General features: G+C 37.3%; 1 protein-coding gene across 1 annotated transcript in view; it reads right to left on the bottom strand.

The window, feature by feature from the left end:
• CUNH14orf39 (chromosome unknown C14orf39 homolog) overlaps window positions 1–19,059 on the bottom strand; it is a 32,515-nt gene extending 13,456 nt beyond the window's left edge. Inside the window, exons 1-12 of the mRNA XM_040743373.1 lie at window positions 19,011–19,059; window positions 18,841–18,897; window positions 16,950–17,076; window positions 13,842–13,931; window positions 10,414–10,601; window positions 10,280–10,322; window positions 8,559–8,679; window positions 7,069–7,160; window positions 5,353–5,477; window positions 4,592–4,668; window positions 439–524; window positions 215–261 (exon numbers count right to left, since the gene is read on the bottom strand). Of these exons, the coding sequence (XP_040599307.1) occupies window positions 215–261; window positions 439–524; window positions 4,592–4,668; window positions 5,353–5,477; window positions 7,069–7,160; window positions 8,559–8,679; window positions 10,280–10,322; window positions 10,414–10,601; window positions 13,842–13,931; window positions 16,950–17,076; window positions 18,841–18,897; window positions 19,011–19,059 (1,102 nt within the window). The remainder of the gene's footprint in view (window positions 1–214; window positions 262–438; window positions 525–4,591; window positions 4,669–5,352; window positions 5,478–7,068; window positions 7,161–8,558; window positions 8,680–10,279; window positions 10,323–10,413; window positions 10,602–13,841; window positions 13,932–16,949; window positions 17,077–18,840; window positions 18,898–19,010) is intronic.
• Between the last annotated feature and the right edge of the window lie 8,420 nt (window positions 19,060–27,479).

The raw sequence follows: 27,479 nt of genomic DNA, 5'->3' as shown, positions 1-27,479 counted from the left end.
TGTCAGTTATGTCTGGTTAGTGATATTTTGTTTCTTTTATATTTTTCTGTTTTCCAAATTTTCTACAAGGCAATGTATTCATTTCATTTTCTGATAAAAAATGTACTCTTGAACCACATACATGTCCATTAACCAGAGATGAAAACATTCAGATTTTATTTAGTATAAAAAATGATAAAATTTGTTCTGTAGGAAATATATCAACAGTAAATACCTGTATGTCCTTTATCAATCCATTGACTGTAATTTGATTGATTCAATCTAAAATGCAACAAATGTAATCTTTATTATTTCAGAGTCAATATTTACAAGTTATCTCAGAGAGGATAATGTTTCTTTTCTTTGGGGGAGGCAGTGCTAGGAATTTAATGCAGACAAATACACTAGTACTAAACTATACCCCAACCCTTTGGGCATTTTCTTATTTTAAACAATTACCTGAATTGCATAAAACCTTGTGAATTTTTATCAGCTGTAACATGTGAACTTTTTGAGGAACTATCCATACCAGAGTCATTAAGTATCTGAAAGAAAGAAATTAAGCATTAGATTTCCTATATAAAATAATAATCATGTATCATAGCTATGCTGGGATCTCTAAGTATATTAGCATTTCATTCTCATCATCAACACCATTATCAACAACTACAACTACACACATTAGCTGAAAGAACTACATAGGAAACATAAAGGCAAATAGACTGAGAAACCAAAAGGTTTAGGATTCTTAAATAATTTCATGGTTAACTATTTGTGATATTCCTACATTTAAGGTAAAGTTTAAAAATTCTATCTTGCGGGGCATTGGTGACACACACCTTTAATCCCAGTACTCGGGAAGCAGAGACAGGTAGATCTTTGTGAGTTTGAGGCCAGCCTGGTCTACTGAGTGAGTTCCAGGACAGGCTCCAAAACAATACAGAGAAACCATGTCTCAAATAAGAAAGAAATTCTATCTTATCCATATTCACTAATCAAATGTTATATATTATTATTTATTGACTACCTCATTTCTATATCCTTTTTAAAACATATATGAGGTGATACAAATATTCTGGGATCAATGGTGACAGTTGTGCAACCTATATGCTAAAAATCATTGAGATTACCCTTCTAAATAGTAAATTTTATGAACGTGAACTACGCCTCAAAGAAATATATTTTACTGTTCAAGCACAAAGTGAGTGAAGTTTTTGATGGCTGGCAGTCCTTGGAGAATCTTCTTATGGTTCTTTAAAAACCTCTCTCAGCTGGGCATAGCAGCACAGGCCTTTTAATTTAGGGAGGTAGAGGCAGGCAGATCTCTTGGTCCAACAGTCCTTTTACAGAGTGAGTTCCAGGACAGCCAGGGCTACAAGGAGAAACCCCATCTCAAAACAAACAAAAAGTCTCTCTTGAGAGGGATAGAAATAGCTCAGCAGATAAAGGTACTGGCTGCCAAGCCTGATGACTTGAATCTGATCCTTGGAAATGACATGGTGAAAGCAGAACTGACTCCTGAAACTCATCTTCTGATCTTCACATGCGTGTCAAGATACATCACAGACAACACACACACACAGAGATACACACACAGACACACACACACACACACAGAGTAAGTATCACACTCATACATGGAGCTGGAAAGATGGCTCCATGGTTAAAACTGACCTGGGTTCGATTTCCAGCACCCACTTGGTGGCTTACATACTCATGTGGCAGATCATACGGTCTATAACTTCAATTCTGAGAAGTTGGACACTAAAATGTTTTACTAATGTGTAAATGCAATGAATTATATTAATAGATTTTCCTAATTTTCAAAGATCATTGCATTTCCCAGAGGTGGCCACGATTATTATTCTATTAATGTTATACTAAAATATTTACTTTGAGATTTTTACAGCTATGCTCATTCTTCAAATTGATTGTATAAATTCTTTTTTCTATGTCTTTGCTATCAAACAGGTTTTCTGTGATAATTCTCCAAGTAGTCTCAATTTTTCTGTATTTTAGAATTGTTTAAAGAAACTTAACCCAGTGGTTGGACAATTTTGCTGTCAGAAAACATGTAAGAATATATGAAGATATTTTTAATTGTCATTAACTTAGAAGTAGGGTGTTACTGGCCTCTATCTACAACAAATAATTTATCTAGTCAAAAAATTTCAGTAGCAGCTGGGCATGGTGGTACAAGCCTTTAGTCCTAGCACTTAGGAGGCAGAGGCAGGTGGATCTTAGAGTTCGAGGCCAGACTGGTCTACAGAGTGAGTTCCAGGACATCCAGAGCTACACAGAGAAATCCTGCCTCAAAAAAAAAATGTAAAAAATTAACAAGTCAGTAAATATCAGTAGCATCAAGGCTGAGCAGTCTTGATGCAATCCTGAAAGCTTTCCTGAGTTCACCCAAGAACCTGAGTCTAGGTATACATGCTGAGAGGAGGAAGGGAGAAGGGTAACTAACAATGGCTCTTAGAGATTGCATTGGTTTTGCCTAGGAGACCATATACTTGTGTTTCCTTTTATTTACTTTTCAGTCTGTTTATAACTTAAATTGTCTTACAAAAATATCCATCTCACCCCAAATTTAAAGGTAAAAAGTCTTACATAGTATTCTCTCAGTGTGTTTAAAAATATTATTTTCAGTATTTCGGGTGATCCAAAAGATAAACACACTTATTTTACCTTTTGTCTCCCTTGTTTTGGGGGAAGAAGGGCTATTTAAATTGCTGGCACTTTATTAATATTTAAAGTACATTAGCTTTTGATCAGTTTCATCAATCCAACATTTTAGTATCACTAGTTTTTGATTTTCTGTTTACTAACTTCTATGTATGAATTTTGTTCTCTTAGATTTTTAAGTAGAATACTTGATATCTAATTTTTTTCACTTTCTAATGTTCATTTTTAAATATGCATTTTGCTCTGAGAACTAGTTTGTTTCATGTTTTAAACTATTTTGTTAAATCTTATAAACTTTATTTTGACTTCTGTAATCCCACAAATAATTTAGAAATGTAAATTTCTTTTCCCTTGGCAGCTAGTTTTCCCAGGAAAGGGCTCTTCTTTTCTCCTCCATGAGACAGGACGTACCATGTAGCCCTAGTTAGTCTAGAACTTTCTACGTAGACCAGACTGGCCTCAAAACTCACAAGAGATCTGGTAGCCTCTGTTTTGTAAGTGTTGTAAGTAAAGGTATGTACCACTGTGGTGAAAATGGTTCTTTTTGTTTGACTTCTATTTTTCATTATGACAAGACAGCAATTATTTAGAATTAGTTAAGATAAGGTAGGGGTGTGTGTGTGTGTGTGGTCATGCAGGCCTATAATCCTAGAGAGAGAGAGAGAGAGAGAGAGAGAGAGAGAGTGTTTTCACGCAGGCCTATAATCCCAGTACTTACAGGGCAGAGGCAAGAGGAAATTGAATTTGAGGCCAGTCTACACTATATCTCAAGACCCTGTCTCTGTCTCTGTCTCTGCCCAGGGACTAGGGAAATGGCTTTTGGTAAGTATACTTGCTGTGCATATGAGGACCTGAGTTTGAATTCTCAGTACCCACATGAAAGCTGGGCATGGGGGGCAGAACAGTCAGGTCAAAGGAGCTCAATGGCCAGTCAGCTATCTGAAATACCCAGCTTCGCATTCAGTGAGAGACCTTGTTTCAATGGAATAAAGCAGAGTGATGAACACCTCATTGTTGTAGTTCATAGGCCTTATTGCTAGGCGGGAACATTATTTGCTTTTCTCCCTTTGCAGCTTAAATAGCATCTTTGAATACTAAGAGAACTAGTTTTCAGCAGGGAAACTTCCAGGTCAGATTCAGCTCAATTCTTCCAAGTTGTGTACTGGAAATGTATGGTATTTTCAGCAATAGGGTCATGAACGTTTAAGCTCTGGGAGTCAACCAAGAGTAATAACAACAACCTATATTGTTACAGGAGTCACATTTTTTCTCTTTATAAATTAATTGTCTCTGGGACTGTTTGTGCATGCCTTTAATCTCAGCACTCAGGATGCAGAGGCAGTCAGATTATTGTGAGTTCAAGGTCAGCCTGGCCTATAAAGAGAGTTCCAGAACAGCAAAGGCTGTTACACAGAGAAACTCTGTGTCAAAAAAAAAAAAAAACAAGAAAAAAAGTTCATTATCTCTTGTATTTTTTTAAAGATTTATTTATTTATTACATATACACCAGATTGAATTGTAGATGGTTGTCAGCCACCATGTGGTTGCTGGGAATTGAACTCAAGACCTCTGGAAGAGCAGTCAGTGCTCTGAGCCATCTCTCCAGCCCCTCTTGTATTTTTTTAGTGACAGAAATCCCTATGAAACAGTGCTGTAGGTACAGCCTGTACAATCAGTACTGTAGTGAAGGATTTAGCAGCTATTTCCCAAAAGTTCTGATCTACTAACTACTAGACTTGGCATTTAAAAAAATATTTTATGTGATATTTATATTGATTGTCATATTGAAACTCTTATTAAATGTTTTAGACCATGAGATAATAGTACTGGTAAATTTAGTATGTACCCATACATCCTTGTATCCTATCTATATTTATTATCTCATTCAATGCAAACATTTATGCTATTAGAAAACAAAAATACATACCTGTGAATCATTTTCTTTTTGTTTCAAATCACTACTAGCAAACTTTGACTGACTGATTGAATTTTCTTCTTTTTTATCTAGATTAAATGTTACATCAAATTAATTCTGAAGACAAAACCAAACATAATCTCAAACCCATTGTCCCATATATGCTAAGCTCACACTCTGCCACTGAGTTACACACCCAGGCCTAGCCCTTATCTCTCCAGCATTTAGTCACATTTTATACTTTGGAAAATCAAGTTTATAAGAGTATTTAACTTAAAATATGAAATTATTTCAAACCTTTTAATTTACTACTGTATACTAGTTATTACAATAACCATGAATGTGAAATGACAAAATAGTCAAGTGACAAAACTACTCTCTTAAAATTGATTACCAAAGAAGTCAGAGTAGTGATATTAATGAAAAATTAAAACAGTATAGTCAAAGTAATACAATATGATTAATCTTCAGACTATTGAGTTAAATCCAATTTAAACATTTCAATGACCATCACTATATTACAACAGCTATCCCTTTACTGTAGAGCTAGCTAGTCATCCTCTTCTGACATTTGTGCTACCAGACTGTAACACTTTTAAAAACATTACACAATGATTTCCTTCTCAAAAATGAAAGAACTAAAATGATATTTCCTATGCCTACAGCTCTTCAATATTGTTTGTCATTTCTTAAACCAGGTGATAACTAAAATTACTTTTATTTCCTCTCTGTCAAGAAAAATGAGGTTTCTGAATGATAAACAAATGCTGTACCTGTAACTCTTGGTTCTGAAGAATGCATCTTTACTAGTCTTCCAAATTTCTGAGACTCACAAGGTAGTAACAACTGGCTACTTTGAGAGAATCTATTCAATACATGATCATCTTTTTCAAAAATTCTGAAGAGAAGAGTTTACATTCACTATTAGGTAAGTAAAAATTAAAATTTAAACCCAGAAGGGACATTTAGATACTATATAGTTAAAATTCTTCATTTTTGCAGATCATGATGCTGGGCTTGCAGAGCATTTAACAGATTTTATCACAGTGTTAAATCACTTGGTAGTAAGTAGTGCCAATATCATTCTAATTAAGTCCAATGCTCTTTTCCATGTACCACACGCTTCCTTTAAAACATAATCGTTTTTTAAAAGACTAAAACCACTTTATACACTTTCATTATAAATAGCAGGTTTTAGATTTCAGAGTACTTCAAATTTTAAAAAGATTTATTTAGAAACAAATCAACTACCATTAATACAGAAATTATTAAAGCAACATTGTAATCATAAATGCGTCTTCTAAGTGTAAGAATAACGTCACTGAGTTTTTTCTAAATCAAATGAGTATAAACACTATCAAAAACACGTTATTCTCTTTGTGAACAGAAGATTTATATTCTATGACCCTCAACCCTCAGTAGCTACCCAAGCCACAGCTAGTACCAAAGCTTACATATATTATACCTTTTCCTATACATAGAAACATACAGATACTTAATTTCTTTTCCATCTTAACTTAGCATTTATTACACACTGTAGCTATAATTTCTGCATTAAGGTATGAGAGTAAAAGTATTATTTATTTCTTCCTTCAGAGTTTTACAAATAAACTCAACATCACAAACATTAACAATCAAAGTATATTGTTGTTTTCTTTTCTTAGGTTGAAAACTTAAGGAAATTTCATCATAAAATTAATGGCAAACTGTCATGAGGCAATACATAGGAGTGGAGGCATAAATATAACAGTTCCAAAGAAATAGGATCAGGGAAACTAACTCAGAAGGGCAGTTTGTTGGGAATAAATTAGGGTAAAGGTAACAGAGTCTAAGGAGTGAAATTTAATAACAACAAAAATGGTTATATGCAGAAACCAAAAAGAAGAAAGTTGATTAGAAACAGCAACAGTAAAAATATTTTCCTTTCCTATAGTAATGCCTCACTGATGCCTTGTAGTGTCTCTACAAGTATCAATGAAAATATACAATGCTGCAGATTCAGAATGTGAACTCTCATCTTCACTCTCTGAAGTAAAGGAGGATCTAGTCAAGCAGGTGACTAGTCAAGGGAAAAAAAGGGTAAAATCATTGCTTCTCTATTGTTTAACTCTTGCAGTCCTACCACAGAAACTGAAAACATTTTTTGTACACTGACAGGTTACAGAACAGGTGAACTTGGGAGACAGAGGCAAGCAGATAGATCTCTGTGTGTTCAAGGGCATTCTCATCTACAAAGTGAGTTCCAGGACAGCCTGGGCTACAACAACAAAAAGAACAGATGAGTTGATCTTACCCTATTTCTTGCTGTATGTTGTCTTTGGTCTTCCTAAACAACAAGCAGTTTTGGATATTAGTCCATAACATTTAGATAAATAATATTTTCATAAAATTAATAGAAAAGTAGTTTGCATAAAATTATATCAGATACAACTCAAAATTTTAGCTGCAGAATATCTGCACATTAAATTCAGTTAAAAATTTAACTATACCTTTCTTTAAATTCTTTTCTCTTCTCTGTATTTTTATTCTTTTCTTCCACAGCTTCTGAAAAATTCTTACTTTCAAAAAGTCTTGCAATTCGCTAAAAAGAAAAACAAGAAAAATCAAAATAATTAGCTTCATGATGGCTCACACAATCCTTAGCACTTGGAAGACTATGGTAGAAACATTGCCTGGAATTTAAAGAAAGAGAGAACTTAGTGAGCAAAGTGCTTGCCCTGAAAGCTTAAGGACAGATTCCCAGTTCCCACATATAAGCTAGGTATAAGGGTGTGAGCCTGTAATCCCAGTACTAAGGAGGTGGAGATAGACAGATCTCTCAAGCTCACTGTCCAGTTAGCCAAATGGGTGAACTTCGGTTTCAGGTGAAGAGGAATTGAGGAAGATAACCCAATGTTGACTTCTGGTCTGGACACACACACACACACACACACACACACACACACACACACACACACACACACACACACACACAGGGGGGGGCGGGGCATGGATATGGGACAGGGACAGGACGGACAGAGACAGACAGACAGATCCTTCACAGTAGTCAGCTTTGGAGGTTGTCCTGGAACTAACTCTTGTAGACCAAGCTGGTCTCGAACTCACGGAGATTCACTGCCTCTGCCTCCCGAGTGCTGGGATTAAAGGCGTGTGCCACCACGCCAGGCCCAGATATATACACTTTTCTTAACAGATATGCATATGATATTTTTCTAGAAACTCCGATTTGTATTTTTGGTAGCATGCAGTGAAAACTGCTGTGTCATGGCTAGTGAGATGGCTAATGGTTAAGAGCACCTGCTATTCTTGCAGGGGACCCAGGTTCAGTTCTCAGCACTTATATGATGGCTCATAACCACCCATAACTCCAGTTCTAGGGAGTCTGATGCCTCTTTTCACCTCCACAGTCACCAACCATGCATGTAGTACACATACATGTAGGAAAAAATACTCAAACAAGGAAAATAAAATCTAAATTAAGAAACCCAACAACTCAAGGGATGATACTAAAATATATTCCAGAAAATCCTAAAAACTATTTTTACCCTAGTTCTCTAAATATTATAAACCATAAGTTTTTCCAAATCCTGAAACTATTTACTATTTTGTTCCCTCTTTCACAGACACTGTTATTCTTTAAATTCTGGCTGAGGGTGCATCCAGTAATGCAGTTGTCTAACAAGCACAGGTACCTAGGTTTGACCCTTCACTGAACAAAATTAATCAATTCTTACGACTAAGTTACATCCTATTCTTTCTTCATCTTTCCTCATACCTCAAAGAAATCCAAACTATTCCCCCAAAGTAAGAGTTAAGTAGGTTCAGATCCTGAAATGCATTTTGGCTTCACTAAGGCAAATAAATTGACCTCTCTCCATATTTAAGTTGTCTTTAAAAACAGCTTTTCTAGGACTGCAGGCTAACATTATCATCTTATTTACACATTAACAATATATTAAAATATAATATATATGTATACCTTGTTTAAAGAATTAATTTCTATTTCCATATCACCTGCTTCTTTCTCCAATTCAAATGATCTCTTGGTAAAATCGTTGGCACATTTAAGAATGTCTTGTGTTTTATATCTCAAATTAACTCTTTTTATGTTAAGGAACAGGCATGAAATAAATTTTACTTTTATATATAATTAATACACATTATTTACTGTATAACAAATAATATATGATTATTTATTTTCTACAAAAGTAACATTGATAATCGGTATCTGAAAAAGCAGGTAACATGCTAATATAAATAGTTTACCTATAGTATATTAATGAACTTATTCTATTGAGAATACGTGTTGGTATTTTTTTCTTTCAATAAAATATTTTTGCAAGGTAGAACTCTGATCTTTTTCTATGCAAGTTCATTGTGTCATTTGGTATAACTAATAAAATATAATCAATTCAAGAAGAAATTTAACTTACTCTTCTATCATTTATTTATTCCATTCTCAACATTAAAAATCCACTAAATTTCCCTTTCCTTTATCCATAATGTTCATCAACTATCCTGTATAACTGACAAAAGCTTCCATCTGGGCTTCCTGTTTGAAATAATTTATATCTATAGAGTATTTCTCAGCTATTAATAGACATTCTGTGAGATTATTAAATAATATAACTTCTTAAGTTACATTTTAGGAGAACTAAGGACTGATTAGAATAATAAACCATTAATAAAACTCTTAGGAAACTTTTTTTAGTCCTTTCCTTTCTTGCCTTATAACATGTATAATTTGTATGCTACAACCAAAATTTCAAGTGAGTGTTCTATCAAATGTTATTACCAAAAGTGTCTATTTAAAATTTTACATATAAATACTTAAATCCTAACCTTCAATTCGTCCTACCTCCACCTACCTCATTTTGTCATTCAAACTTTGTATGTCATCCTAAATCATATTCAATCCCTTAAACTCTGGTTGAATCTTAAATTACCTACCACTCTCCAACCCTTCTCACTGAGAATTTAAAGCACAGCAAATAAAAAAACTAAAAAAAAAGAAAGTCTAAAATCAAAACACAGAAAGCAAGCAGCAGAGGCATTAAAATGATGGTTTGGGTATGGGAACAAAACAGAATGTATGGATAAAGAAGACATCGTGAACAGTGGAGTTATAATCCAATAAGAAAGCATATAAAGAATTCTAAAGGTTGAAATAAGATTAAGCTTTAAGTTCATTATTAGGGAAGATCTCTGATAAACAGTTGAGACTTAAGCCATTTAAGAATTATGTAACTGTCTACTATAGTAGTACTTATCAGATTTATTTATGTGTCTACTTTTCATGCTAATCTCCAAGTTCTTTCCAAGGAAATTCAATACATTTCAAAATGAGTAATTATGAATCACTTCCTTACTACCTTCTGTTTTAAAGAGTAATTAATAATCAATTCATCTGGGACTTTTTAAAAGACAGAAAAAGATAAAATCCTTTGTTTGGTTGCCACTTTAAAGCCAGATTCATATGTCATTTTATTTTCTCTGAAGCTATTTGCTTTTGATCACATGGATATATACAGAAACTAAACCCAGAAATCTGAGTTAAAGACTTTTAAAATCTAAGATCTTTAAAATCTGAGGTAAACTGAAAACAAATCTATGAGATTCTCAACAGGAAAGCATATTAACAATTAAAAACAAAAATTATACTTATCTAATAAAATTATAAGTAAAATCTGTTGTGGATACATGCATAATGTCCATTTAGTAAGTGACGGGAATGGAGCAGGCACTGGAAAACAAATTTGTAGTTTAGAATGATTATATTCTTGTAATTGTAAAAATGCTGTATCTAAAGCAGCATATAATAAATATGTTAATACCTAGAAGTTCCATAAGAATAGTTTCATTCTGTTTCAGTTGTTCATTACATGCCAACACTCTGTTTTGAATTTCTTCGTGTTCTTTTTTCTTCTCATAATATTTATATGAAAAACATGTTTCTGAGTATTTTAGTTGGTATTGTTTCAAAACATCTTCATACTGACATATATAACCATGATACATTTTTCTGTTAAAATGAAAAGAATTTATTAGAGTCTATTCCATTAAGCATAAATGCAATTATTTATTCATCTTTACTTCCTTGAAGTAAAGTCTTTCAAACTCTCTTTAACGGCTCCACCATAACTGTTTTATTACCTGAACTATTTATTTCACGCCTTAGTCCTCTTCAATTTATCATCCATTCCCATCATTTTAACGACATTCTTTGAGAATTTCATGCAATGTATTTTGATTATATTCACCCTGAATTCCTCACAGATCCATCTCCACCTTCCCACCACCCCCGATATTGTGTCTTCTTTTTGTTAATTATTAGTCCGTCGACTCTAGTTTGTCCTGTCCATGTATTTCTGGGTGCGGGGCCATCCCCTGGAGCATGGTCAACCTACCAGAAGCTACCTGCTTAAAGAAAACTGACTCCCTGTACCACAGAAGCCATCAATTATCTGTAACTCCTCAGGTGTGGGTGAGGCTCATGAACCTCCTTTCCACTCCATGCTAGAATACTGACTGTCGCGATAGTGTGCAGGCAACCACAACTGTTCTTCATAACTGTGGCAGTCCTATCATGTCTACAAAACACTATTACTAAACTCTGTCCTCTTTAACAAGATGTGGAAATTGAGCCTCTAAATAAGCTTTTTCAAACTTTGTATTTGCTAATTAATCACTTATTACTTGGAGCGACTTGGGAAAATAGCATAAGGGACTAGAATACCTTTAAGCAAGCTAACATACCATATGAGATTAGCATACACCCATCTTGTTCATTAAATATATTTATGGCTTAACATACTTCTAACATAATCCATATAGTAATTCCAGCAGACCACATCTTAAGTTCTGATCTAAGAAGAGTCATTATTATCACACCTTTTAGTAGCAATATTAATTTTCATAAATGCCGTAGGCAGGAATAGGAGACTAGCACTAAGCAACTGGAAGAGTGAGCTGAGAGAATTTAGAGTTTGAAGTAAAGGTGGGCTATACACCAAGTTGGAAGCTAGTTGAGAGTACATAGTGAAGCCATGTCTGGAGAAGGAAGTCTGGCTGGTGTATTAGTTCATTTCTTTTTTCAAATGTCTGATAGTGAGTCACCAATTCAAATTATCTGTGTGGCTGGTTTAGAAAACAAACAACTGTCTTTACTTTAGTACTTCTGTTTATCTTGAAAGGTATATAGAATAAACACTATTTTAAAAATATATATTTGGATTGATTTGCTTTAGCTTTTCACTGAAACATTTCTCTTAAAAATTATATACACACACAGCCAGGCGTAGGTGGCACACGCCTTTAGTCCTAGCACTTGGGAGGCAGAGGCAAGCAGATCTCTGTAAGTTCAAGACCAGCCTGGTCTAGAGAGCGAGTTTCAGGACAGCCTCCAAAGCAATACAGAGAAACCCTGTCTTGAAAAAAAACAAAAAACAAAAAAAAATTATACACACATATGTAAATGGGGGCTAGAGAGATGTCTCAGTGGTTATCTAGGTTTCCTTCACAACTCTATAATTCTAACTCCAATGTCCTCTTCTGACCTCCAGAGACACCAGGTACACTTGTAGTGCACAGACATACATGCAGACACAAATAAACAAACAAATAAATAAATACATCCTTTTAAAAAATCCTAAATGACTATGAATTGCATTTAAATGATATTAGTACACATGCATGAGCACGCACACAAATAATTACCCATTTCCTCTTTTTGAAGACCTAGAAAAGAAATTTCTTTGGCGCTTTAGGAAAACCAACTCATCTTAGGCAACAGAACTGTTTTTTAAATTAATAGTTTTGAGTTCCAAACTAATGACATTTCTACAAAGCCTTGACTATTAGTAATTTTAAGTCTAATATGCACCTATATCCAATAAAATATGCAGGACCACCTGTGTAGATTTCTATCTCATCAAAGGTTTTTTCTACATTATCCTTACTTCCTGGAAGCCTTGATTTGAAAAGCCACATATCATTATATAGACCACTACAAATTCTTTGAGGAATGAAGCAGAGTCTATAAAGACCAGCCTAACAGTTTCCTTTTCCATTTTCTGCCTTCAGATGGTATACTCTAATTCACTCTTTGTCTTAGTTACTTTTCTATTGCTGTAAAGAGACAACATAACCAAGGCAACTTATAGGAGAGTTTATAGGGGGATGACAGCTCTAGAGAGTTAGAGTCCATGATCATCATGGGAACCAGCCAGTCAAGCAAAGCTCTGGAGGAGTAGCAGAAAGCTTGCACATCTCATCCACAAGCACAAGGCAGAGAGAGAGAGCCAGCTAATTAGGAATGGCCTTGGGGTTTTGAAACCTCAAAGCCCACCCCTAAGGACACACCCTCCAACAAGGCCACAGCTGCCAAATCTTCCCAAACAGTTTACCAAGTATTCAAACATATGAGCCTTTGGGGCCATTCTCACTCAAACCATCATGCTCCTGGTTTTGCTCCATACATTTCCTTGAGACATGTTACAATTTTTCATGATTTCTAATGACAGCCACTCCAAATCTATAACTTTCATCTTTACTTCTTTGAGGACTCATCATAGAAAATAAAGGATTACAGGTTTATTATATGTAGGACCTAGATTTCAATGTGTGTGTGTTTTTATATGTAGATGTATGTGTGTGGCTAACAAAACTAAAAAGGGGAGGGAGAGGTGGGAAATAGTAATGTTTTAAGGAAACAGGAGGGGAGCTTACTAATGGACCGATAGACAGGAGCTGGAGGTGGGGAGGGAGCATAGAGGAGAGTAATGAGGGAAGGAAGCAAATGAGAGCAAGGTATGGCACACATGTGCAAACATGCTGAGATCAATACCATTATTTTGTATGCTAATCTAAATTTTTTCAAAAATTTTACTTGATTTTAAATGAAAGTATTGTTTTCACCCAATTATGTTTCTATAATTTCCAGCTTTCCAAAAAAGTCAATATCCTCACATTTTCATGAGCTAGCTCTATATGGTTTCCTAAAAGGAACATTAAATGATTCTGCTGCAATAGTTGCTGCTGAGAAATAGTTTATATCTGAGGCAGTATCTGAACACACACAAAAATTAAATGGAGATTTATAATAAATAGACTTAAAATGGTACACAGCATCCATTTACTTAAAACTCTCTTAAAATACAAATCTGCTACATTTTTCAATTACCATTCTTACACAGCATGTCCTGATAATATTAATTTATGAAACTGATATACTTAATATACTATATATACATATATACTGTACTTGTCTTTTTCACTGGTTTCTTGGAAAACAGTAAGTTGGTCTTGCATGTAATCTTCATGTTTATGAAAAACATCACATGTTGACTTCCAGCTATGGAAAAAAATCATAGTTATTATTACCATCTCAATGTGATTACTATCTCAAAGTGATAAATGAATATAGTGGGATGGGTATAGGAACAAAAAAGAATGTAATCATGGGGCTGGAGAGATGGCTCAGTGGTTAAGAGCATTGACTGTTCTTCCAGAGGACCTGGTTCAATTCCTAGCACCCACATGGCAGCTCACAGCTGTCTATAATTCCTGTTCCTATTCAGGGTTCCAGGGGACACAACAACCATGGCAAAACACCAATGCACATAAAATAACAGTAAATAAATAAAAAAGAATGCAATTATTTAAAGAAAAACTAATCATTCTCTTTCTAGTGAAAGTAAGTTCCCATTAAAAAAATATAGTAATATCCTATAACCACCACTTATCATTATTAATGTGCCCATATACCGAAATATTAATACTTACTAAATTTTACTTAAAACTTCTTCTCATTACTAGAGAAGTACAGGTTAAACTGTGTATTACTGGGACATTTCTATTGTATATTCTATTAATGTTCTTATATTAATACCCCAATGTTAGTCATCCTTCCTCATCAGTTTTGTGATTTTAGCAAAGAAATTCTTCATTAACAAGTTTTCTCGTTTTGGGGGGCTTTTTTGTTTGCTTGATTGTGTTTGTTTTTGTTATTTCGGCACAGGATTTCTCTATATAGCTCTGACTGTCCTGTAATTACCTTTAAAAACCATGCTGGCCTCGAACTCACAGAGATATGCCTGCCTCTCCCTCCCTCAAGTGCTGGGATTAAAGGCATGTGCCACCATCACTTAGCTCAGCATAAATATTTAAAGAGCTAGGAAAAGGTCTAAAGAGAAGTTTTTTTTTCTTCATTGACTCTTAGATTTCTATGCTCTTTTGAGATTAAAGAAACTAGATCAAAATGAATTATAAAATCAGACAGTATGGATAAAATGAGTATCTAACTTATGCTTTCTATTTTATTGCACAACTTGAAAAATATTTCCAAAATGAAAAATAAATCTAAAATTACTGTATACAATGGTACCTCTGTTCTAAATGAAATGTGAGTATTTTCTGTTTTCTAATATTTTTCAAATTCAAAAATTAAGCATAACCATTTTATAAGTACAGAAAAAGTATATATAGAAAAATAATTATCCACATTTTTCCTTAATTTTTAATTTTTTAAAAATTTTTTCCAAGACAGGGTTACTCTGCGTAACAGCCCTGGTTGTCTTGAACTTGTTCTGCAGATCAGGCTGGCCTCAACTCAGGGGATCCGCCTGCCTCTGCTGGGATTAAAGGCATGTATCACCACTATCCACATTCTTAATATTAAGTAACTAGTATTATTACTTTAATAAGTTATCTCCAGATTTTAATACTATCATATTTTAACAATATTGAGATCATAATCACACATAACAACTTATCTTCTTTTATCATTTGCTGAGCGGAACTTTTACTTAAACGTTTGTTTAGATTTCTGATCAATTCTCAGAAAATATTCTCCAGAATAGATTTAGAGGTTCAAAGATTACATAAACATATATTCTGAGCATTTAAGAATGCTCACAGTGATCACTAAGGAAATATTCACTACAAGCCTTTTAATAGACAACCTATGAAGTTTCCTAATTTTGGAAATACAGGTATACAATTTAGTTGGGTTCACACTATAAATGATGTTTTATTATCTGCTTTGTTCAATTTGTAATTACTGTTAACTTCTTTCCATGTCAAACATAGATGTCATAATTTCATTGACTGTTGATTGTTCAGTAATAATTATATAACTAAACTAATAAAACCTCTGTTATATATTAAGAGTTATTTTTATACAGTGTTCTCCTACAGTTAAAATGTTAAACAAGAAACTCAATTCAACTACAACCAAGTAAAGTAACATATAAGTGAATAAACACAAAGATTTATTTCTTAAAAGAAGTCTTTATCCTGAAACTTTTTAGGTTGATTTTTTTTTTTTTTTTTTGGTTTTTGGTTTTTACCAGACAGGGTTTCTCTGTATTGTTTTGGAGGCTGTCAGTCCAGCCTGGTCACGAACTTACAGAGATCCGCCTGCCTCTGCCTCCCAAGTGCTGGGATTAAAGGCGTGCGCCACCACCGCCTGGCCAGGTTGATTTTTTTTAATGTGTATGGGTGTTTTGCCTTAATATTGGTCTGTGTACTAAATACATTCAGTGCCCATGGAGGCCAGAGAGGGCATTGGAACCCTGGGACTGGAGTTACAGCCAGTTCTGAGCCACCATGTGGGTTCTGGGGACTGACCCTGAGCCCCTGCAAAAGCAGTGAATGCTCTTAACTGCTGGGTCATCTCTTCAGTCCACAGGTTAAATTCTTACAGAAATCTAAGACCTTTGAAAGTCAAAGATCAATAGCAATTTTACATACCAAGCTTATACTCAAAATCATTTGTTTATTTGTAGACAGGATCTTATAAATCTCAACTTGGCCTAGAACTATATATCACTGAAGACAACCTTGAATTTCTGATTTTTCTGCCTCTAACTCCCAAGTGCTAGGATACAAGCATGTGCCAACACTCTCAGTTTACAAAATTCTGTTCAGATTAATACATAATCTCACTGAATTATAACCTTTGTTTCTGCTTTTCTGTTGAATCTTCTGGAAATCCCTCTGCATTTGCATATAACTAGTATTCTGACTTGACTATTTTGTTAATATGGATACTAACTTGGGAATTGGGGTTTGGTTCAGTAGGAGGGAAGAATGCAAAAGGCCTTGGGTTCAACTGATGGGGAGGGAATAAGTAGAAGGAAGAGGAAGATAAGGGAGGGCAGGAAGAAAAGGGGGCCAGCGAGAACACTGTGACTCTAAAATAGGATGTTTGTTTGTCTGCGGTAATCAAAACAAGGGCCTCGCACATGTTAGGCAAGTGCTCTACCATTGCGTACATTCCCAACTCAACATTTTCTGCTAAAAACTCTAAAATCTTGAGTAAAAATATCAAACGATAATAAATGAAACATCATTTTTGTCAAATACTTACTTACTGCAGCAGTCTTTGATTTCTTTACTATGTTTATAGTAATAAGCAATTTCCTCATCTGTTTTGTTTATAGCTTCACATATCTTAGAAACATTTGCTTTGTTTTCTTTAATACTTTCAAGGCATTCTGAAAAAGGAAATGTTTGTTTTATTTACATAGAAATCATAAATTCAAAATAAAAAACATACCAGACAAACAAAAGTATCTGGCACTGACCTAAAAGGAGGAGAATCAGAAAATGGAAAGGAAGCAAGGTCTGAGAGAGACAGGAGTCTATACTAAAAATCAAGAGAACCAAAGCCAGGCCTATTCCTAGATCCAGAAGCTAAGTAGGACATAAGACTAAAGATAAACAAATGTCCCTGCTCCCCATCTTCTACAACAGAGGGCTAGATTAGACAGCATTTAAAACTAATCTATCTGACTGAGAGGCCAGCATGGAACTAATCCAAACCCCCCCCCAACCTGGAGGCCTCTGCAATCTATAGGACCTTGGAGAGTAGATCAGTATTTATTTCTGGCATACAAATGGACTCTGGGAGCCCATTCCACTTGGAAGGGATGCTCTCTCAGCCTGGACACATGGGGGAGGACCTAGGCACTGCCCAGGACGATATGACAGACTCTAAAATCCCTCATGGAAGGCCTTACCCTCCCTAGGGAGCGGAGGGTGGATGGAGTGGGTTGGGGGGAGAGTAGGGGAGGGTGAGGGAACTGGGAGTAATGTGTAAAAAGTTAAATAAAAAATTATAAAAACAAAACAACAAAAAAACTAATCTATCTTGTGATGCTATAAATTCATGTAAGTATTTACTCAATAATGATACTACTAAAGACTTTTGTTTTTGACAAATGTGAAATTTCATCCATTGCACATCAATTATTAAATACACCAATACACTTGTTACTCGTGATTAAATAAAAAGATTTCTTTTAAAAATTGGGATACTTTTTAAAAATGTATGTCTATGAGTATTTTGCCTGACTGTATATACATGTATGTGCCTAGTGTCCACTGAAGACTGGAAGAGGTAATCAAGATTCCCTGAAACTGAAATTACAGGCAGTTGTGACTCACATGTGGGTGCTGGGAACAGAGCCTGGGTCTTTTACAAGAGCAACAAGTGCTTTTCACTACTCTCTCCAGTCCCGAAATAATTAATTTTCTATTTTCTTTTTGATTGCAGAAAAGATAATGAAATTCATTGTAGAATGCTAAGAAGTTAACAGTTGTATTTTCTTTTATTTTTTACTTATTTATTATTTTATTTTTTAATTACAAACCAATCCCAGTTTCCCCTCCCTCCCCAACAGTTATGTTTTCACAACTAAAATTAGAACGAAACCATCTTAAGAATTCAAAATATTGAGAAGTAGCAAGGAGACGTATCAGCTACTGCAGGTGTCTCTTTGGACTTTAAAATTGTTCCTATGCACCTTATTTTATTTTTGTTTAATCAAATAAGAGGGTCTTCCTGTGGAAAAAAAGAATTCAAAATATTTCATTTATTTAATTTACCCTCATATTTTACTTATTATTTTTCAGAATCATTCTTCCTGAAAGCAGGCAGCTTATCAACTGCTGGTTTTTTATTATTTCTAGAGAAAAAATCAAGTATTTGAAATGATCTTGTTATTTTAAGGGGGAAAATGCTGTGCAAAAGGGATTATTTTGGAGAAATGCCTCACAAAATGTTTTGAATGCAAGCATTCATCATTGTAACACTAGGTAAGTTATAACTATGACCCCTAAGATAAAACAGCTCATTATTACTCAAAAGAAAGATCTCTCTCACAGACACAAACAACTATAGGTTGCCCTAAGCACTACAATTATGCATTACGCTATGTAAAATAAAAATCTAAAATATTTCATTCAAAAGTACTTACTATTAATTCTTTGAATCATATCTTCTTTAGTACTTTTGTCTTGCTCATACTGAAAAACTGAAACAAACATTCCTTTTGTGATTTTACTTCATGGTTAAATGTCAAATGTTAATACAAATTGCCATTTATTTATTTATTTATTTATTTATTTATTTTCATTGTATACTTACCAAATTCTAACAAAAGCCTGTCCAAACTGACAAACAGGTTGTCATTCATCTTGTATCCTGAGTAAAAGAAATAATAAAACTTTCAGAAACCATACATGAAACAGCATTCTGTAGACCAGGCTGGCCTTGAACTCACTGAGATATATATGCCTGCCTCTACCTCCCATGGGATTAAAGGCATGTGCCATCACCACCTGGCACATACAGCATTCTTAAAAAAGAAATACAGGTGGATTAAGACACGGGGAGGGCCATTCCCACCTGAGTGGCCATCCCTACCGCCCAGAGCCCAGGCTGCTGCCAAGGACCATGGCTGGCTCTGTGGTCCCGCCCCAGCTGGGCTCTATGTTGATGTCCATGGCCGGTGGCACCTCAGCAGGCCTTAGGAACCATACATAGGAGATGAAATCAGCGGGCCGTGCTGAGCCAGCCACCCCCACTGCCCTGGGCAAGCTGGCCTTGCCTCTCTCTGACCACCACAGCTAGAGAGCTGGCCCCTGCAATCCGGAAAGAGGGCTCCACCCTCACACGGTGGGGATGAAGCCACCCTGAAGGCACAGCATGTAAGGGAGCTGACTCCACCCCTGCTTCTGAAGCCGGGCAGCCCCAGGGCTCCGTCTGACTTGCCTGATGGCTAACCCCCAGACCCACAACACGGCCTGGGGAGGACCTGCTGGAGCTGGGGAAAGGCCTGGTCCTGTGGAACCAGAGTCGTAAGACCTCCAAGGCTCGGGGTGGCCACAGGACTCCCCAGAGGACCCGGTGAGGATGGTGGACCAAAAGTCAAGGCCTCGAACCAGACCAGTGACGACTCATGGTTACAATGACCGCTTTCCGGTCACGCTGATGACGGGTAAGACACACCAAAGCCTCCAAAGCCTCCAGGATGGATGAGGAAGTGGTGGAGAGGCAGGAGAGAAGGAGAAGCAAAGATTTTTCTCTTCCTGGTGTGGTTTTTTTTTTTTTTTTTTGCTTCCTTTATTTTCTTCGGGGGAGAGGCGCAGCAGGAATGAGGGGGGAGGATATGGCGGGACTGGGAGGTGAACGGAATTGGGGTACATGATGTGAAACCCTTGGTGGCGCCCGCCTTTAATCCCAGCACTCGGGAGGCAGAGGCAGGCGGATCTCTGTGAGTTCGAGACCAGCCTGGTCTACAGAGCGAGTTCCAGGACAGCCTCCAAAGCTACACAGAGAAATCCTGTCTCGAAAAACAAAACAAAACAAAGAAATCAATAAGGAAGTTTTTAAAAAATAAAATAATCAACCAAAAAATTTTTAAATAAATTTGAAAACAAGCAAACCAAAAAGACTCGGGGAGCAGAGCCTCTTCCTTTCAAGGGCTGAATTCCCAGTCAGCGCTCCAGAGCCCGGATAAGCAACTGAGAGGGCCCTTGAAAGGCGCTGCAAGACGGAAAGTTCTGGAAATTTTCCTTCATGACTGGTTATACTGGGTACTGCAAGCAGTCTTCGGATGACTGGAACCCACAGACATTCAGAAAACTTGAAGTATACTCTAACACTCCTGTATCAAACTGCAGGGGGACTGGGCGGGTGTGAATTCACCACCACAACTTTTTCTTTTTTCCTCAGCTCTCGGGTCCTAGACCCGCCCCAGGCTGGCTTCGCCCGCCTGCCCCGTCGCATCCCCGGCTCCCGCCTTTGTGGCGGGAGTCCGCTCAGGGATGATGACACCCGCAGTCTCTCCTGTCAGTGCAGGCCGCGGTCCCTCAGCACCAGGCCAGCGGGCGAGCGAGCGAGCATCCCAGCATCCGGGCGAGCGGGCGGGCAGGCGGGCTGCGGAAGCATGGCTGCCCGCCCCCGCCCCTCCCCAGCCGGCTCTTCCCTCCCCAGGCCGCCCAACAGGTTCCCACGAACCCTGAGCTCTCCCCGGAGTCCCCAACCTCCGGTTCTGCGGATGCCGCTAAGTCCTTTGGCGCTGGCCTCGGGAGACCCCACGGACCACGTGGTCAGCCGCAGATCTCGCGAGATCATGCTGGCCGGAGGCGTCAAAAAACCCCGTATGGGTGCCGGGAGTCAGAAGGCAGCACCAAAAGGAGTCCACGACTTTCTCGTTACTGGTGGAGTTCTTTAAACACTACCCAGTCCTCTAGTAAGGAAATATACTGGAAATCAGCAGTGAAATGGACATTAACACAAGGAGAAACTTGAATTCGAAATTCAGCTTGAATACAAAACTTCTCAGAACTTCCTGAAAAGCAAAATTTAGGACGATTCCATTTCCTTAAAAAACAAAACAAAACAAAAAAAACAAAAAAACCACAACAACAAAAAAAAACCAGGGGGTCTGGAGATATGGCTCGGAGGTTAAGAGTCCTGAGTCCTGTTCCAGAGGTTCTGAGTCCAATTCCCAGCAACCACATGTTGGCTCACAACCATCTATACAGGAATCTGATGCCCTCTTCTGGCTTGCGGGCATACATGCAGAGAGAATACTGTATACATAATAAGTGAATCTTAAAAAATCAAAAACAAAACAAACCCCAAAATTTCTTTTTAAAACTACTGTCCCTAATGTAGGGTAAAGAGTCAAGGAAACAACTCTAACTTAATGCTAAGACAGGGTAAAGGAAAAAAACATCCCCCAAAACCAGGGCCAAGAAGCAGAGTCCCACCAACCCCTGAGCTTGCCTCAATAAGAGGCCACAAAAACCCCACAAATCCCAGAGCTTCTGCCCCTCCCCCAAGAAGATCTATACAAACTCAATCTTCAGCTCAGCTCCCTGCAGAGCTCGCCCAAGCAGAGGCAGGCAGCCTCCTGCTTTTCCCCCCTCGAATAAAATCTCTTGTGTGAGGTTTGTTGTTTGGTGTGACTTTGTGGTATTGCTTGGATTCTGATTGCCAGGATAACTTTCCATCTGAACTGTAACACTTGCATTGGGGAAACCTTCCCCCCACTAGCAGAGTTAGAGCACTTCTGTTGGGGAAGCCTTCCCCCTCAGAGCTGTAACACACTAGATAATTTATGGTTTTTTTTGGCTTTGTGAACATACAGGAAAAAAAGAAAAAACAGAAACCCCCTAAATTGCTTCTTTTTATTTTATTGTTTTACTTTATTTTGATTTTTTTGAGACATGGTTTTTCCATGTAACATCCCTGACGAGAACTCATTCTGTAGACCAGGCTGGCCTCAAACTCACAAAGATCCACCACCTGCCTCTCCCTCCCAAGTGCTGGGATTAAAGGCATAAACAACCATCTATTTTTATTTTTTAATCTGTTAGTGATGGGAACTGAATCCAGGGGCTCATGTTTGCTAACTGTGCCGTCTACCACTGAGCTATACAACTTCTTGATTGTACGCTTCTAGTGGAAGTGGTTTTATCATCCTAAATGATCTCAACAGTTGGTGTTTTCATAAATTTATTTAACTGAAAAAAACAGACTTTTAGCATTTTTCTTAAATGTCTCAAATCACACACACATACACATTCAATTTTGTTATGTCATATTACTGGTTTTAATGATAGCAGGCCATCAAAGCTAATAACTTTTTTAATTGAAAGTTTTATTGAGGGGAAGGTAAGAAAATAAGGTAAAGAAACACAGAGACAGAGGACAGAAGAGAAGAGGGAGACAGGAAAAGTCCTGTCTGCCCCAGGGGAACAGCAGGAAAGAGCCAAAGCTAATAATTTTTGATGATATAAGAATTTAGCTAATTTATTCTTTTTGTACGTGTGTGAATCTTTTATTTTTCCAGATTAATCTGAGAATAACTTACAAATAAAAGTTCTATAATTTACAGAGTAGAGCATATAAACTTGAATGCATTAGTGTATTGTCTGTCTATTGCTAACAACACAATACTACGGAGTAGTACATTTGCCTTTATGATGTATATTTTGGCTCAGACTTCCTGAGGCCCAAACCTGAGAGGCCTTATCTAGTGGTAGCCCTCTTGGCAATAACATCCCAATAGTGCACATAGATGTTGTAGCAATTTGCAATCCCACCAACAGTGAATGAGGACTCCCCAAATCTCCTCCAATGTTTGTTGTTGTTTTGTTGATCTTTGCCATTCTGACTGGGGTGAAATGAAATTTCAAAGTTGTTTTGATTTGGGCTTCTCACTTTCTAGGGACAAATGCAACTTTTATAGATTCCACAGACAAGTGAAACGATGCAATATCTGTCTTTCTGTGCCTTTCTTATTTTCCTAGCATAAATATCCTGTAATTTCATGCAGTCCCAAATTATAGGACTTTCTCCTTTTCAAAACTAAATGGTATTATGTTGTCTGTATGTGTATATTACGTTTTCTTTATCCCTTTAACTGTCAGTGAACACTTAGGTGGAAGCCACACATTTGGTTACTTTGAAAAATGCTGTGAGAATGAGTACACAGATTCTTCCTGGTCATATGATATACACTCAGAAGTAGGATCACTGGATGGATGCATGGATGGATGGGTGGGTGGATGGATGATGGATGGATAGGTGGATGGATGATGGATCTGAGACAAGGTTTTGCTAGGCACCCCAGGCTGGTATAGAATTGGAAATCCTTTAGCCTTAGCCTCTGGAATACTGAAACTGCGGGTATGTGCAATCATGCCAGGCTCCTCTTTTTCAACTTCTTTTGCGGAAGCTTCTTGTTTTTTCTATGATGGTTATATTAATTTATATTTCCACCAACAGTTTATACAACTTTTCATTTTCTACACATAACCACCAACACCTTGTTATCTTTCCTTTTAAAATTGTAAGCATGGTAACAGGTGTGAGGCTATATCTCAGGGGTTTGATTGTGTTTACTTGGTGTCTAATGATGCTGTACATTTCTTCGTATTCCCATTGTGATGTGTATGTCTTTTCAAAAAGTTTCTACCTAGGTCCTTTGCTCATTTAAAAAGAAGATCATTTGTTTTCTTGTTACTGAGTTCTTCCTTCCTATTTTAGAAAATTAGCCTGGTTTTATTTGTATTATACTTGCTTTATTATGTTTATTAACTATGCCCTCCTAGGAAAGTTTATGAAAAAGCTATGAAGGGTAGAGGCATTGAGTTTTGTTGGCATCATGTTGCCAAGAAAATGTAATAAGAGTTGACTCATTTCAACACAGTACTAGACTTTCTAATTAAATTTTGTAGAAATCTAGAAACATCACCTTATTGTGATGTAATAAAATCAGTTATTTGCATTTAAACATTCACATGTGTGCGTATCTTAGTTTCTTTCACATACACGTACACAAATGTTCCTGAGTTTTACCAATACCACTATCACCTATCCCATTTTTGAGTAATTAAAAAAAACTATTTAAAATTATCCAGTAGATAGAGAATCTTCCAAAAGAAGTTTTGGAGCCTGCATTAGTGGCTAACACCTTTAATCCCAGCACTCGGGAGGCAGAGGCAGGTGGATCTCTTGAGTTCGAGGCCAGCTGGCCTACAGAATGAGCTCCAGGACAGCCAAGGCTACACAGAGAAACCCTGGAGAGAGACAGAGACAGAGAGACATAGAAAGAGACAGAGAGAAGTGTTTCTTACCGGCCCATGTGACCTCTTAAAAAGGAAAGAGGAAAGGGTTTGAGCTCTCTTTGGTGGTAAAGAAGACTGGATCAGGTGGCATGAAGTGTGGCTTGTGATCGGTCCCCAGCTTTCCAAGGACTCTGCATACATCTTAATAAGTCCATTCTGCGTACTAGCCTGGAGAAAAGGCTACCTGAATCTGTCAAATGCTGGATTTACCAGCCTGGTAGTTAGTTCTAAGATAATATCCTGCACTGACTTTCCTACATCATTGCCAAGCCAATGGAGTCTCTCTGTGTGTTGTGTGATTCTAGGAGAAAGAGACAGACCTTAGGTCATAAGTCTATCATGGCCTCAGAGGCTCAATAAGGGTCTGGTCTGAGGACAAGTACCACTCTGCTCAATGCTGGCTTTTCCTCTCTGGCTTAGGCTTAGCTCTTGCAGACCTTCTGCCCAACACAATCTCTCTCCATGCTAGCCCACTTGAAATTAGGGAAGGAGTAAAATCAGCTACTCTTTCCTTTGCCTTTTTAACACGTTGTGCTAAACACAGACTTTTCATCTTATCCTTAGCATCCATGAAGGTAGTTTTCTACACAAATTGCTGTTCAAGTTGATTTCTAGAGACTCCACAGCCAATTTGTTTGACCTTCAGCCAACACATTTTTAAACAGTTGTTCAAGCTCACTCTGTCTTCCTCCTAACTTATTTCAACTGACTCCAATAATCTACCTTCCAGTTCCATAAACTTTGTTCTTATTGAACACTAAAATGGCATTCTATCATTGTCTTAGTTCAGATTTCTAGTGCTGTGATAAAACACCATGACAAAATTAGCGTGGGGAAAGAATGGCTTATTTGGCTTATATATCTGAATCACAGTGAACTGAGGGAAGCCAAGGCAGAAACCTGGGGGCAGGAGCTGATGCAGAGGCCATGGAGGGGTGCTGCTTACTGGCTTGCTCCTCATAGCTTGCTCAACCTGCTTTCCTATAAAACCCAGGACCACCAACCCAGGGATGGCACCGCCCACAATGGGCTGGGCCCGCCTCACCAATCGCTAATTAAGAAACTGCCCTACAGGCCTGTCTGAGCTTGATCTTATGGAGGTATTTTCTCAGCTGAGGTTTCTTCTCTCTGGTGGCTATAGTTTGTGTCAAGCTGACATAAAAGTAGCAAACCAGTCACTGACTCCACTAAACATGCTTGAGTCTTCATGTGACCTGGTCTCTCCACAGCATTTTTGCACATGCTCAGTTTCTTCTTCCTCCCAAATGACTATGGCAGGAATTCTCCAAACATAAGAAGTAGCATTAAATGAACAGTCATATAGAGTAGCTATATTCCCAAGTTACCTATCTCCTGGGTTCCACACCTATATCCATAGTTGCAACATGGCAAGCTGTCTTATTTCATCTTTACTGTTCTAGCATAACAACACACACACACACACACAAATGGTTTCCTTTTGTTCCCATAACAAAACTTTTACCATGGTCTATAGGATCCATTATTGTCTGTCTGTCTGTCTGTCTCTCTCTCTCCAACCTCATACTGTATTAATTCCATCTGCCTTTTTGTAATGTATCCATATTACAAATCTTTCAGTTCTTAACATACTCTTTTCTGCGGGACGGTGGTGGTGCACGCCTTTAATCCCAGCACTCCGGAGGCAAAGGCAGGTGGACCTCTGTGAATTCGAGACCAGCCTGGTCTACAAGAGCTAGTTCCAGGACAGCCTCCAAAGCCACAGAGAAACCCGGTCTCGGAAAAACAAACAAACAAACAAACAAAAAACCACAACTCTTTTTCCACCACAAATTTAGTTTCTGGATAGGTCCTCAGTTTAGAAATCTCCATCTTTTGGGCTGGAGAGATGGTTCAGGGGTTAAGAGCACTGGCTGCTCTTCCAGAGGACCTGAGTTCAATTTCTAGTAACCACATGGTGACTAACAACCATCTGTAATGAGATCTGATGCTCTCTTTTGGTGTGCAGGCATACAATCAGATAGAGCACTCATACATAAATAAATAAATCTTTAAAAAAAGAAATCTTGCCGGGTGGTGGTGGTGCATGCCTTTAATCCCAGAACTTGGGAGGCAGAGGCAGGCAGATCTCTGTGGACTGACAGCCTCCAAAACAATACAGAGAAACCCTGTCTCGTAAAATCAAAAAAAAAGAAAAAGAAATCTCCATCTTTCTTCACTGAATAATCTATACACCCTCCAACCCTCACCTAGAGTATTTCAGCCTTAGCAATACCCATTATAAACTCTTACTTCTTATCCTTCATAGTCAATTAGCACAGTGTCATTCTCCATTATCTGTATAACTGTTATATAATTTTATGTCTTCCTCTGTACTGTATTCTTTTTTTTCAATTTATTCTGAAACAATTTATTGTGAGCAATATTTAGAGTAGTCTCATAGTCTCGAAAAGTAGTCTCTAAACTGGCCATAAATGCTGCACAATACATGGTTTTCATCACCAAATACATGTAGAAAACATGGCAAACTACCACTTTATGAGATCATCACTACATAGATCAAGAGTAAAGGCCAGTAATGAACCAGATGTAAGCTTACTTAGTCCAATATCTCCAAAGCACTTGTAATATTAGAACCGGTTATGCCATACAATACATATGTACTGTACTCTTTGTGCCATACAGTTCTCTAATTTTGCTTCTCTTTTTTGCCCACCACTCGTATTTTGCACCCAACAGAGGGTGAACACTGTATTGGACTAGAAGAGGCTCTTTCTCTTTGAACTGCCCTATTCTTTCCATACTGATTTTTTTATCTTGTTTTTGTATGATTGCTCTGTCTGAATGTATGCCTGCATTCCAAAAGAGGGCATCAGATCCCACTATAGATGGCTGTGAGCCACCATGTGGTTGTTGAGAATTGAACTCAGGACCTCTGGAAGAGCAGCCACTGCTCTTAACTGTTCAGTCATCTCCCACGCCCCAATTTTTT

Source organism: Mesocricetus auratus, unplaced genomic scaffold, assembly GCF_017639785.1.
Source record: "Mesocricetus auratus isolate SY011 unplaced genomic scaffold, BCM_Maur_2.0 Super-Scaffold_15014, whole genome shotgun sequence".
NCBI lineage: Eukaryota > Metazoa > Chordata > Mammalia > Rodentia > Cricetidae > Mesocricetus > Mesocricetus auratus.
Note: the sequence above shows the minus strand (reverse complement) of the source record. Positions and strands in the feature narration are given on the sequence as shown.